The sequence below is a fragment of the Pelmatolapia mariae genome, linkage group LG8 (assembly GCF_036321145.2).
Source record: "Pelmatolapia mariae isolate MD_Pm_ZW linkage group LG8, Pm_UMD_F_2, whole genome shotgun sequence".
NCBI classification, from domain to species: domain Eukaryota; kingdom Metazoa; phylum Chordata; class Actinopteri; order Cichliformes; family Cichlidae; genus Pelmatolapia; species Pelmatolapia mariae.
Window position 1 is genome coordinate 26,846,855 of NC_086234.1, and position 13,564 is coordinate 26,860,418.

The 13,564-nt window shown below is 39.8% G+C and overlaps 1 protein-coding gene across 1 annotated transcript in view; it reads right to left on the reverse strand.

Annotated features, from left to right (window-relative positions):
- The window catches only part of LOC134632861 (growth arrest-specific protein 7-like), a 54,276-nt gene that overhangs the window by 26,571 nt on the left and 14,141 nt on the right, over positions 1 to 13,564 (reverse strand). The window contains exons 2-3 of the mRNA XM_063481702.1: positions 7,363 to 7,480; positions 1,106 to 1,183 (exon numbers count right to left, since the gene is read on the reverse strand). Coding sequence (XP_063337772.1) covers positions 1,106 to 1,183; positions 7,363 to 7,480 — 196 coding nt within the window. The remainder of the gene's footprint in view (positions 1 to 1,105; positions 1,184 to 7,362; positions 7,481 to 13,564) is intronic.

A 13,564-nucleotide genomic window follows, 5' to 3' on the forward strand; every position in this document is an offset into this window, starting at 1 on the left:
TGTCTTAAAGGTTTATATATGTAAAAATCTCAGTTTTACAGTAAATCACTGAATTGACATATTTTCAGATAGAGATTTAGAATAACAAAGCCAATGGATCAGTGGCTAGCCAGAAAGAGGATACTGCTATAGCAGCTAATTAGCTAACAATTTTAGCCTACAGCTAAACGTTGTTCATGTTGTTAGATAAAAAGGAAAAAATAGTGTGTTTTATTGTTAATGATCCATGTGACTGTGCTGACTTATTTATTTTTTTCATACATAAGAAAATCTAAAAAGTATTCATTTAGTTTAAAATGTAATTTACAGGAAATGTCAATTTATGCTAACCTAACACATTTTCTAATAGTATGAATATTTACAGCTTAACAAACTTTAATTGATCATTTGGTTTAAGAACCTAAAGAAAAACATGGACGTAGCTTCTGGGTCAGAAGAACGAAGCCAATATCGAAGTGTCTTAAACCTGGATTTAATCTGAAGGCCAGCAGATATGAGAAAACTGTTCTCTGTTTTGACCTCGGTAAATATTTTATGTGGTCAGTCGCTCATTTTGGATCATGTTGAATAAAAAATAACACCTATTTGGAAAATCTTGGTCATAGTGCATTTGAAAATGCAGGATTACCTGTGTTAATAACAACAACCGCAATCCAAACCGACCACTGAAAAGAGATGTTAAATGGCTTTTACTAAGAATCAGCTAACCTCCACTTACTAAACACTAATGTAACTCACACAGTCAACATGGCCAACCTTTTCTCCATTCTTTTATTTACAAGGCAAGAAAAGAAAAGTAATTTCTAACCAAAGTGAATGAACATAGCCCGCTTCCTGTATTTTACCACTTACAAACCTTACTGCTTCTTTCTTTCCTTCTGTCTTCTTTTAGGAGCAGAGCCAAAAGAGGGACACTGCAGGCCTTAATTCTTTAGTTGAGGCTACAGATTAAGTTAGTTACAGGAAGTGACTGTGTGTGGTGTGTATGTGAGTGGGTGCTTTGTGCCATTGTGGAATCTTCAGAGAATTATCACAGCCCTGTGGCATTATAACTTGAGGAAGTTGAAGTAAAAGAGGCTGAGTTGGAGAAATAAATATTCAGTACCTGCTGGCAGAGAGTTCTTGTGTCGGAAGGAGTTCTTTGGCGTCCCCGGTGCACTCGACGGTCTCTCCCATGTTGTCTCTGTTGGTGTTTGGGAGAAGGGGAAGAAAAGAACACAATGACATTAACAAAGTAACACCAGTTGCTACATTCTTTTGTTATTCTGTTGACAACTTTGGAAACAACTTTGGAAACCATAAGAAGAAGTGATTCACAGATGGAACTTAGCTCTTGTCGTAGTCAGCAGTTAAACTCGAAAAAAGCCACATCTCGACCGCAGTCAGAGGGCATCCATTCTGTTTCACTTCTACATCGTGTATCAGCTATAATTTTGATTTATAGTGTTTGTATTTTTAACGTGGGGCCTCTTTTGTTTCTCGAGTAGTAAAAAAAAAAAAAAAAAAAAAAAAGTCATTGTTGACAACACAGGAGCAGTGCAAGTGTTTTCTAGGACCTGTTATAATCAAAGAGATAATGTGTGTCAATTTCTATTTGACCACAACATTTGCAAATGTGTAAAATGTAACTGTCACTGTTTTAGTAGCTAAGATGTAGCTAGATAGTCTGACCTACAGACCTAGACCTAATAACTTTTTGACTACTGACATTATTTTGTCAGTATTCAAATGGACTTCACCTTCATGCGCCTCTTTTATTCTGAGCCTTGAAGGCTCAGAAGGGATATGTCTGATTCTCTGGACGGATATGTCAGGGCAACATGGGGTTCAGCATCTTGCCCAAAGAAATTTAAGACATGCCGACTGGAAGAACCAAGGATCAAACTAACAACCTTCTGACCTGCTCTGCCTCTCATCACACCCAGAAAGACAGGATAAGAGTGAAGTCTGCTTGATTCATATTCCTCTACCCACCCTAGTTCTTAAGAATGAAATAAGAGTCAGGATCACTTAGCAACAGAAAATCAGAGACTGCTGCGTGGCGGCTACAGCTCTACAGAAACCTCGTTCCATCAAAACCTCCTGGATCAACCTGTTGCACTGGACAAGATGAACATTTACCACACTGGATGGACAGGGACAGTGTTTATATCGGCGATGCTTCCAGCTCAAATGCAGTCAAAGTGGAAGGATGTTTGCCAAATATCAAGATTTTACTATAGAGATTTAAGCTACTGTCTCTGTTCATCCAGACACAAATATGTAGAAATATAGTATGCCATATTAATATAAAATATTTGCCTTTTGTCAGTTCTAGCATGTTTTTCTGGAAAATTAGAAATATCAAAAGCTAGCAAACACAAGAATGTGTTTCAACACACCCACTGAGGAAACGCTGTCCTCTTTCCAGTGGTGAAAGTTTAGTTATTTTTTGCATTGCAGAGTTAGAAAAAGTACTATACACTTAATAATGGAAACACCACAGAGTAAACTTTACTTGAGCTATAGACGTGTCATAGGCCAACTGAAATGCAAGAACTCCCGCTTGAAGTCATGTGGAAGTTGAAGGTCTACCCAGCCTTTGTTTTTTAATGACATTTATCTGTTCTGGCTGCTACAAAAAATATATATATATTTATATACGTCTTTTATCAACCACCTGTTCTCTTTTCCTGGTTGAACTGTACCTGTACAAAAGGTACAAGCTTTGAACCAAGCAAAAAAAAAAAGTATTAATGAAGCTTCTCAGAGGTACTGATGATACTTTCCCAACATCTATCCCCGTTTCACCCCTGCTGGAAAAGTTGCTGGCAATTGAAGATTGAAAAAGCAAGTCCAATGCAGATCCTAGAAGATACCCCTTTCATTTGAACTCCCTTATGTCCATTCTGACCACAGTGCTGGGCTCAATTAGCCATTTTCTATGATCACAGAGAGAATAGGCACAAACATGTAAAGAGCTCTCATTTCATTCGGGTCTTTTAGGCCGGCCCTGCTCTATTTGGCGCTCCTCAGCAGAGGAGACAACTGAGCCAAGCCCATCAGCTCAAATGACACGCATGGAGGGGATAACTGGCAGCGAGCTTATGGAGAGAGGCTGTGCCTTCATGTTTGATGTACAACATCGGGGCAGAGCCGGCACTCGCTGGCCATAAATGTATCAATTCCTCTCTGTTAGGCTGTCACAAACAAATCGATACAGTAAGAAAAATGGGATATTAAAGCAGAAAATTATTGTATAACCTTCTTAGCAGAGGGAAATTGCTTGTTATTGTCATTCTATGTATTGCCAGAGGAATAGCATTCAAAACATCATTAAAAATACAATTTCATAAATCCCTGTTAGTCAGATTTAAACTAGATTTACAAATTAACGAAGGCTATCACAATCATTTTCAGTATGAATTGCCCGTAAATATTTTTTCCAACCAAATAGCACTTTTATTTGTATTAAAAGGTGCGAAAGCCCACATATTTACTATATGTTCAATCCCAGAGAGGGACAGATTGAGTTTCCAGGCAACTGGCTCTGATCATTTCCATCAAACTGGGTTTTTTTGTTATTTTGTTTTTGGTTTTTTTTACACACATCAGTCTCAACATTTGCTGCATTCGTTCATACAGATACAGTGATACATATGTAGCAGCAGGAGCGATTTTCATCAGCCTGCCTTGTCACAGAGGAGATGAAGTCTAAAAAGCTGTCAATCATCCTAAATTACTTTGACAGCCTGGATTACAGAATAGAGACCCAAGAGTGCACAGTTTACTCGCTTTTCTATCCGCCCTTTTCAGGTTTCACGTGGGTCTTAATGAAGCAGATTCATGAAATCAATGACAGAATGAAGTCATCTAATGATCCAAGCTGCATCAGCACGGGCTCATTTATGGATCATAAAAGCATTCATTTCTTTTTGGATTGAGCAAACGTCTCGGATTTTCATTTTGCACAGTGTGACTGACAACGGAAGACAGCGATGCTTAAAAGTAAAAATGAATGAATGAAACTAGTCGACAGCAGGTCCGATAGACACGGCGACAGCTTATTGTCCACGACGCCACACCGAGAGAGATCCCTGATTCGAAACAGGGAGAAGGAGAATGGCCTAGTTAGCTTTGACACTGATGCTATATTTTATTCATAACCATATGACACAGGTCCCTGATGGATTAGCTACCTCCTGTATCTGGTTTTTATCAGTCGAAGCAGCCCGTTCACTCACTGTGTTATCTCCAGATAGTAGACACACTGACATGTGCTTTTCCTAACATGCAGAAAAATAGGGGGAAAACAATCAAAAACACTAAACATAAATACTGTACACTGTCTGTGTACCTTATGTGAACTTATAACATTGTAAAGTTATTTTTGTCAGATTCAAGTAAGTTCTTTAGAAGCAGTCTTGCCAGTAGCCAGGGCAGATTTAATTGCTTTTACAATTCGGCCTTAAAAATACTGAATCTGTATCTACAGTATGTGTGCTCTGGCTGGAATGTCTTTGGTTTAGTATGTTTATCCAGCAGCCCACTGGTTCACTGGGATGAGTGGAGATTCTGAGGAGACGGCGGGTACAAGCTGCAACAGCCAGCACCGCGGCTCTGCTGCACCCAGCAACACAGGAAGGAAAACCTAGAAAAAAAAAACAATCCCCAACACAAGGACATGCAGCCCTCACCCACGCACTCTGCTGTTACCATAGTGACACAGAAACACAAATGCACACGCACGCGTGCACACATACACACACGTACACACACATATACAATCTAATCTCGCTGAACTTTAGCGTAACCAAAGGGAAGTCCAAAGAAAATAGCAGAGATGCTATAAATACCTAAAAATTGTATCAAATGGGTTTGTTTGGAAACAGCTGCTGTGGTAGTGAAGAGAAAAGAACCACAAGACCTGTAGTACAGCGTTTGTGTGCGTGCGTCAGGACCGAGCGTTCTCTAAGCTTTTAGTCATCGTGCAGCTAAGACTCAGAAAATAAGTCCTGCAGGTTTTTCCCGTGCCCTGTGAGGCCAGTTTCACAGCACCATAGCAACAATATTGCTTTTTTTATGAGCCAGGATACAGATGCTGCTGATGTGTGAAAAAAAAAAACAACAACAAAAAAAGTTATGAAAAATTAATCATTTTTTTTCTCATAGGAAATATTGTGGGACTCCTTTTGTAGCACCAAACGCATAAAAACAAGTAAGATCTGCTGACTTCTCAGTGGAATAATGTAAAAGGGAGAAATGGATGTTTTTACTATTCAACAACAACTTTTAAGACAGCAGCACTTAAGCACCTCATTAAATCCTAAAGGAGCAGAAGGAGAAACCCCTGGCTCGTGCCTGGGTGGAGACCTCAGCTAAGTTTAGATCCGTGCTAATGACCGCGACTTGACCGCCGCAGCCGTGATCAGAGGCGAGCACGCTGTGAGCAGGTTTGATGTGAGGGTCGTCAGTGACTGCTAGGCCACAATCCCAGTTATATGTACGAGATAGGTGCACATGTGAAACCAGTACAACAAGCTGATTCACAACACAAGGCCAAGTATGAATAATGTTTCTAACTGTTCTGTCAGGTCTTATTACTGACAAGTGGTTATGTGTTTTGGTAGGAATTCACACTGAAAAGTGAGCGTTTGGTCCAATCTCCAAGCCTGAGAGCCAGCTCTCTGTCTGAACGCAGCGCAGGAAACAAGAGCCCCTGCCAAACTGTCTTAAAGTTGAGTGACAGAAAAATGTACTGAATATAATTTGTTTTAATTTTGGCTCAGTAGGAGGAAATGAGGATTGTTTTCATTTACTGACTTCTTGATTTTGTTGATTTTCACCTGAAGGTAAAGGATGCTAGTAAGACTAAATGTATGCATGGTTTACACACAAGTTTGCGCACTGCTGTAGAATGTAATGTTGTCATGCTGCTTGTGTGACAGTTGCATGTATAAACCACTCTTACCTTTATTATTTAACTCAAAGGCACATGAGAGTTGTAAGATATTAGTATCACCAGTCAAGTTTTATAGTGACTTCACTCTGGGATAGTATTAAGCTGTCTCTGTGCCAGTGTGTGAGTGTGTGTGTCTAATCAGGGAGACACTGAGAGGTGATTGTGTTGACAGAAACAAGGCACTATCAGCAGGGTCTGTCCTTACAGGCCTTGATGGACGGCGTCTCTCTCTGGTACCATGACTACAACAGACACTGAGTGAACATTCAGCCGGATTACAGTCACATGAAATCATGCAGGTATCATTTTAAAGATCAAAACAGAGCTCTGCTAGCTTTCTGTTTCATGAAAGAAAACATATTATTGAGAATTCAAAGAGCGGTCTGAGAGCAAAGCAGGAAATCTTTTACTTCAATGTGGCAAATGGGAAATGAATGTTTATAAGCATGTCTTTTAGAAATAAGTATTAACAAAGAAACCCCAACAGACAGCACAAGCGTCAGAGTGCAAAAATTAATAATGACAGCTGGAGAAATAAATCTGCAGAAATAAACCAACTAATAAACCCAGGCGAACCTACAAAAACCTGAGTTTTACTTTCTCAGTAAACTGATTTAGTGGGTTTTGCAAAAAATACTAATACTTCTCTGAGGTATAGCTCCATTACATTTACACACTGACGACCAAAAGGTGATGATTATTGTAACTACACAATTTGCCCTTAAGGGTAACTAGTATCAGAACGCCTGGTTATAGCTGTTACTACATTCAGGGGTAAATTCCAAACGGGAACTGCTAATAGCTAATTCAGCATACTTTTAATATTGACTATCATGTGTAGTATACAAAGTGAAAACTGAAGCTTAGTGAACGTCAAACTGTGCCAGTGTAACTGGAAGGAAGTGTGTGGTTGGCACTTTTTTTTTCTAGAGGAGGAAGGGCACAGTGTTATAAATGTTCTGGTGTGATGCCTTTTGAATGTGGTTTAAGAATATAACTCAGAAGTAAAGAGTTTTGATCAAATGGTAGGAACTGACCTCCCAGCCCATTGTTCCTTCAGTGGGCTGGTTTCAGTCATTATGCAAATGTACTGTTTATAAGATTGGGGAAACCTGCAGTCAGCTGAGACTGAAGAAGTCACTTGGATGAGTGACAAAACGTTTCTCCCACAAAACGCTACGTCCAGATGAACAGAATCAACTTTTGGAGATTTACTTTCCTGGATGATTGAGAATGCATCAAGACACTCCATTTACCATTTAAGCAGTGACCTCTGGGACTGAAAACAAAAACTGAAGAGGGCCCTTAGGCTTGATTAGGAAAGCGAGCCCCAAAAAGCTAGGCTAGTGATATTCTGGCTCCAGCTTCTTTTCACAGCAGTCACAGCAGGTCTAAAAAATCCACGTTACATTTTCACTTACCGTTGTTTGTGGTGTTGACATAGTATCGCCGCCCTTGTGGAGACATATAGCATTTCCAGTGAGGAGGCAGGGGATCTTTGAGATCCTCGACAGGAATCTGACTCAGAGATGCTGTCCTCTATCAAAACAGAAAAGTAATAAATGTCAATAATGATGAAGAGTCTTAGTTTACTCACTGTTTCTTAACCTAACGTTTAGAGTTAAAAGAAAGATTAGGCTATACTACTGGTGCAGAAGAAATGTACAGCCTGGGTTCAATGAGGTTCTCATTTCCTCAAGCATTTCGCAACCATCGATGACATCATAGCGGAGCAGGCAGAATTGCTGCCGCTGCCACACAGAGAACAAGAAACTGGCATGGCCCTGAGGTTGGACGGAAAGCTCCAGAGCTCCAGAGTCAGCACATGAGCACACACAGCCGACAGCTGAAGAACACGATCGAGAGAGAGAGAACATGTAGCCAAACTGCGCACATCTGCTACTGATTAGCAGAAAAACAAAGGGCTGAGACTATTGTAACACATTGTGGGGATGCTGTCTGGAGACCCGAGAGAGCCAAATGAAATTCCAGCTCTATTCCTCAACTGAAAGTCTGGCATAAGAGGTTCATTTTACAAACTGCGAAGATATTTGAGCCAATCACTGGAGGTAAATGGATATGTATTTGAAGGATAAGGATTTGGAGCACTTACAAACCGCACAGTAAACTCCATCTCTGAATACTGACTCTAAACCCTTGAATTTATAATCATGCTTAAGGAGAAGGAGAAACATTATGCATTTAGGCATGGAAGGTGGTATTACTTAGCCTTTTAAACTATAAGACCAATTGTATTTGCTAGAGACTTACAAGTCCTGATCTTGGTCTTCAAATTATGCATTTTAAGTATTAAATCACTGTGAAACTCAGATGGTGAAAAAGCATGCTCTTTGCATCTAAACAAACTAGTAGGTTCTGGGTCAGTTCAAGTGTTGTTATGTGAGAGAATGATAACAGGAAGCACTGGGGAAACCAGTAATGAGTGAAACTAACTGTCCTGAAAGGCCACTCTGGGTACGAGTTTGGAATCCAGGAAACAGGAATGCACTTAATTATCATTAGAGGCACCTGGGATGAGGACAGACAACACATTTCTTAATGGAAACCATCTCATTACCCATTTAGGGGTAATCAATTGCTAGTCAGTAACTATTTAAGCCCAAACTGTCCCTGGAGAATGAATCCATTACATGTAACTGCTGCCCTCAGTGAAAGAAGCAGAAGGATAGGAAGGAAGGAAGAAGGATAAAACCCAGACCTCTGTGGTCCCACAGGGCTCGAGAGCATGAACACATGTCAACCTCGGGAGACTTACGACTGTGTGTAATTACACACTCTCCGACAGCATCTCAGCTAAGTTTTCTCTTTGATGGTCTCGGCGGTCACTTTTATATTTGTCCTTCATGTGTCTTTGAAAAATCGTCTGGTAATTTCTTACAGAAATGAAAAGTGGTCGCAGAGAAGTAACGATGGATAAACGGCATGCTACAAAAGAAAATCAGAGCTATTTCCAGTTGCAGCAGTGACAGAGAATAGTGTGGTTTGTGCACTGAAAAAGAAATGGAAAGAGTGTAAAAGACAACATGACAGTCAAACCACAGATACAGCTACAGCAGAGCTTAGTGCTACAGTGTATGGTTGTGCCTGCAGAGGGAAGACGGCCTTCATTTACTTCGCACGTCTCTCAGTCAAACATGTGCTTTTGCAAATTCGTTTTCACAGTTTCAGAGTAGAATTGTGAAAACAAGACGAGACCAAGCCAAGGGTGTAAGCAAGACCCGATGTCTTGTATAGAAGCTGACGTAGCAGCAATACAGGAGCCAGCTTAGGGCTCTTGTCATGCTGCATTGTTATTTGGTCTTTGTGACACAGTAAATCTGCCTTTGGGCCCAGCTGTCTAGATGTTAATCATGTTTTAGTGAAAGTTCCTGTCTGGTGAGACCTAATAACTTATCCAGGGAAGAGAAGTTAGCAGATAGAAACATGGGACTCACAAGAATCCTGAATCAAAATCTTTCTGGATTTACCGCAAGAAGTGACCATGTTTAACATCATGAAAGCCATTTGCCAGATAATTATTTTAGAAATGCTCCATAAAACCTTAATACCACATCATCTGTCAAGACGTCTCATCCAGGGACTTATATTAACTGAAGTAAAGCCTAATAGACGGCTAGCAGCTACAGCTATCTGTGGTGGCACCCACATGCTATTCAAAGACACCATAGCCCAAATAATATAAACCAGCAGTCCCCAACCTTTTTAACGCTACGGACCGGTTTATGTCTGACAATATTTTCACAGACTCACCTTTAAGGTGTCACAGATAAATACAACAAAAGAAAACCAGTACCAAAAAAGAGAAGATTTATTCATAACACACGGGAAAAGACCCAGGGAAACCGAGTTAACTATAAAAACGATAAAAAAATAACGATAAAAACCGTTAAAAACCCTGAAAAACCATAAATTTCACACCCGAGCCTCAACTCTCCCGGCCCGGTACCAAACGACTCACGGACCGGTAACAATCCGTGGCCCGGGGTTTGGGGAGCACTGATATAACTTTCTAAATTTATAACATTTATAGTTTTATAAAAATCAACCCCATACAGCTGTTGTAAAGGTAAACCTTAGCTACAGTAACCAAAACATTTTTTTTGGAATGACCTGTAGACATTTTTTTTACTTTATTATTACACTTAAACACTTCTATAACCAACTACAGCACTTAACTAGTTCATCTAGCAACCCAGTAATATGTATATTATTAACACTCGACACTAACACTGGGCAATGAGCAAATTAAATTCACATCCAGGAATGTTTGCCCTCCAAGTTTGATCTTACAGCATCAATCGGAACGAGATTCTGGTCTGTTTTTATCAGAGGACTTCATTTACGTACCATCGATACATCTCCAAAGCCTAAATGATCTTCCAGGTTAACAGATCTCATGTACTACACTAACAAAACACCCTTGGAGTTTTCTCTGCATTTCCTGGCTGCTTTCCTGTTGGCATCTTTCTGTTGTTAGGTCACATGTTCATTATCAGTGAAATGTTAGACCAGTATTGTTGTTCTCGGAGCTGAGCAGATATGGCTCTTAGTAGCAGGCAAAGACAGATGGGAGTGGGCTGCTTGAGCTGAGAAGGACACATAATATGCAAAAACTCTTGGCCACGAAGACATTTTAGTTCATTTTTAGCACGACAATTTAAAAAAAGAGTGTCTGAGTCTTGTGTTAAATTTCAGTCTCTTCAAACATCAACAAATTTCACAAGCGAGCAAAGTTTTGACCGAGCCACAAGAGCACAAGTTAAAACTCTCCTTCCTGACAGAGGTTTGTGACAGATCTGACAGCCCTGTCGTGGAAAAAAAAAAAATCAGATGTGAATGAGAGAATGGGAACACCTTGGCAGTGGGAAATATTAAGAATCTGAGAGCCAGCTTGCCTAGGCATATGCAACTTTAAATAATGCACCATTCCAGATGGTTAACCTTCTAAGCCCCAGACTGCCTTTGGCTCCACACTCATGGCTTGCCAGAATTGCCCCTGGTAGAGAATGCAAGGACTCATCAGGGCCTGTGATGACTGATGAGCAACCACTATAATCGTTTCAGCACTCTGCGGGCTCTGCAGACCCCAGTTTAAAAGATAAACCTCTAATTGAAGGCGTATTAGTCATTTCAGATGTCATTAGAGAATCTTGAAGATAAGAGAAATATTAGTTTGAGCAATGATCTAAACGAGTGAATTGTGGTTTCATTAAAATGTCACTATCAGGTTGAAGTTATGAATACCATGTTTGCTTTTTTTGAATTCTGTCTCATCTTTTCCAGGCTATCGTTTCAACTGTTTACAATCACAATAGAGGACAGAAAACATGGAAATAAACAGAGTGGTATGGTATTCTTCTTAAGCTTGGAACACACCTTAAACAACAAGTTTTTACCAACTTACACAAGTCTTAAGACTTTGGCTGTCGAGGCAGAGCATACAACTTACAAAGGAAAATCTGATAATCTGAGCTCTGGAAGTCTGAGCTCCATAGTAGAAAACATGCACAAGCACATTCTGCAGACCCACAATATAATACACACCAAGATGAGTTTCTAAAGGTTCAAAACACCAAACACACGTGGTCTTCCAAGATGACTTATCTCAAAGTTGAGAAATAACCATTACCAGTTTTTGGGAAGTCTGCATAACCTCTACATTCGTCTGGGAAAGTGCATTGGTTAATGAAAGAAGAGAACATACTCAACAGAAAAGCAGGCGTCTGATCAGTCTCTGCTACGAACTAAAGTTGAAAAACCAGTATCTCTGAGGATCCCAGTTCTAGACAACCTATTATCCTATTATGACAACCTTGTGTGTTCTTGTACTAAACCGGCATCAGTTGCAAACATACCTGCGAGTATACGGTTGATGTCTGTAGATCCTAGAGTTTGTAAAATGAAGCCAACTTCTGATAAAGTTGTTTATTTACCTTGACTAACACACAACTGATAAAACTGGCAGCGACTGGATCTGATGACTAAAAATGTTTACATATCATACACTACAGTGATTTGATCTGACAGCTTTCAGCTACAACAGACTGGGACTATCAACTACACTTTGTCCACATTTCATCCATCAAGGCTTCAAAGCCATAGAGTGATGCTGCATTTTTTTAAATTGATGTTGAAGTTCTAGTTGATAAACTGCGATATTTGCAGCTGAATTCCAACTGAAGTTGCTCTATAGTCTGACAAGTTTGAGGTCTTTTGCTAATACAGCTATTAGAGCATTTCTTTTTCCTAGCTAAAAGATTTTTTACCCAGTTCTGTAGCAACTTTAGCTAGTTTTTTGGACAAGAAAGTGTTTGTTCAGAAAAACAAACCAAACAACCAATACACCCACTCCACTCCGTCTGTCGAGCACCAAGTGGCTGTCAGATAAAGCTATCAACTAGTTAGCAATTAGTAAGGTTTGTCACTATAATGGTCTCCCAAAGAAGGTTTTGTCTGTTGAATGTGTGACTGTATTTATAAAACCAATACAACAGAAAAGGGCAGTTTAGCTTAGTCTACAACTTCTTGTGTTGTTCTTTAGTGGCTTAAATTTTTTGTTAATAAAATAATTCAAATGTTTGAATTATCGTCATGAATCTAAAGCATAACACAAGTTTAATGTGCTTAAATGTACAAAGAGTGAAAGCTGAAATTGTGATTACAGCTGTTTTACAATGAACTATGGAACCCTAATCATATTTTTCAACAACTGTTAAATTTTACTTTTTGAAATTTGGATTTTTTTTATCTTATCTTTTCCAAACGAAGCCACGAAATGCTTCCCTGATCACGCTGCTATCATAAACAGATCCCAGCATTTTCTCCCCCCGATTACAGACATTTCCCACAAATCCCCAAACACAGGCAGCATCTCTTATTATGGAAAACAAAATACCTCATGGTCTCTCTATTTCAGGGACACTGGCTTCCTGCCTGGAAAACCAAGAATAATTTGTTAAATTCCCTTGGAAAATGCCTTTAAATAAATAGCTGTCTCACATTGAGGTCAGTGAGAGAAAAACAGCCTAGTAAACTAGGTAGTTAACCCTTCGCCCTTTAACAGTCTCAGCTGAGAACTAAAGGGAATATTAGAAACATTTCAAAGGAAGTTCAGACTCTGTTCATGATCTAACTTTTGAGAAAATGAGGTATACTTCAACTTCTATGCTATTTTAAAAATCCCTAAGATGTCAAAACTGTTTGCTGACTTGAGCAACTTGAAAATGCAGAATAACCTTCCACTGACATCAGACATGATCTTTTCAGATTGTGAGCTGTTTCCATCATTGAGCAACAGTCTGAGTGACAAATCCTTCTGTAAGCTTTCGGCAGGTTAGCATCCTGACAACACAGACATCAGACTGTCCGTCAAAGGCGAATCATCAGATGCAACTGTCACTCGCTGGGATCACACGGTTTGAGAAACGCTGGTCACCCACACACTGGCTGTGTGGAGGAGGACCGACTGATCCAGAGTTTCAACAGATTACTGGACAGGACTACTGCTTAGCTGTCATCAAACATGTCCGAGTGACTCAGTCTCTCCCGATTCGTGACAGGATGTGTGAAAAAAAGAGTTTGTTTTTTTGATCTTGCATCGCT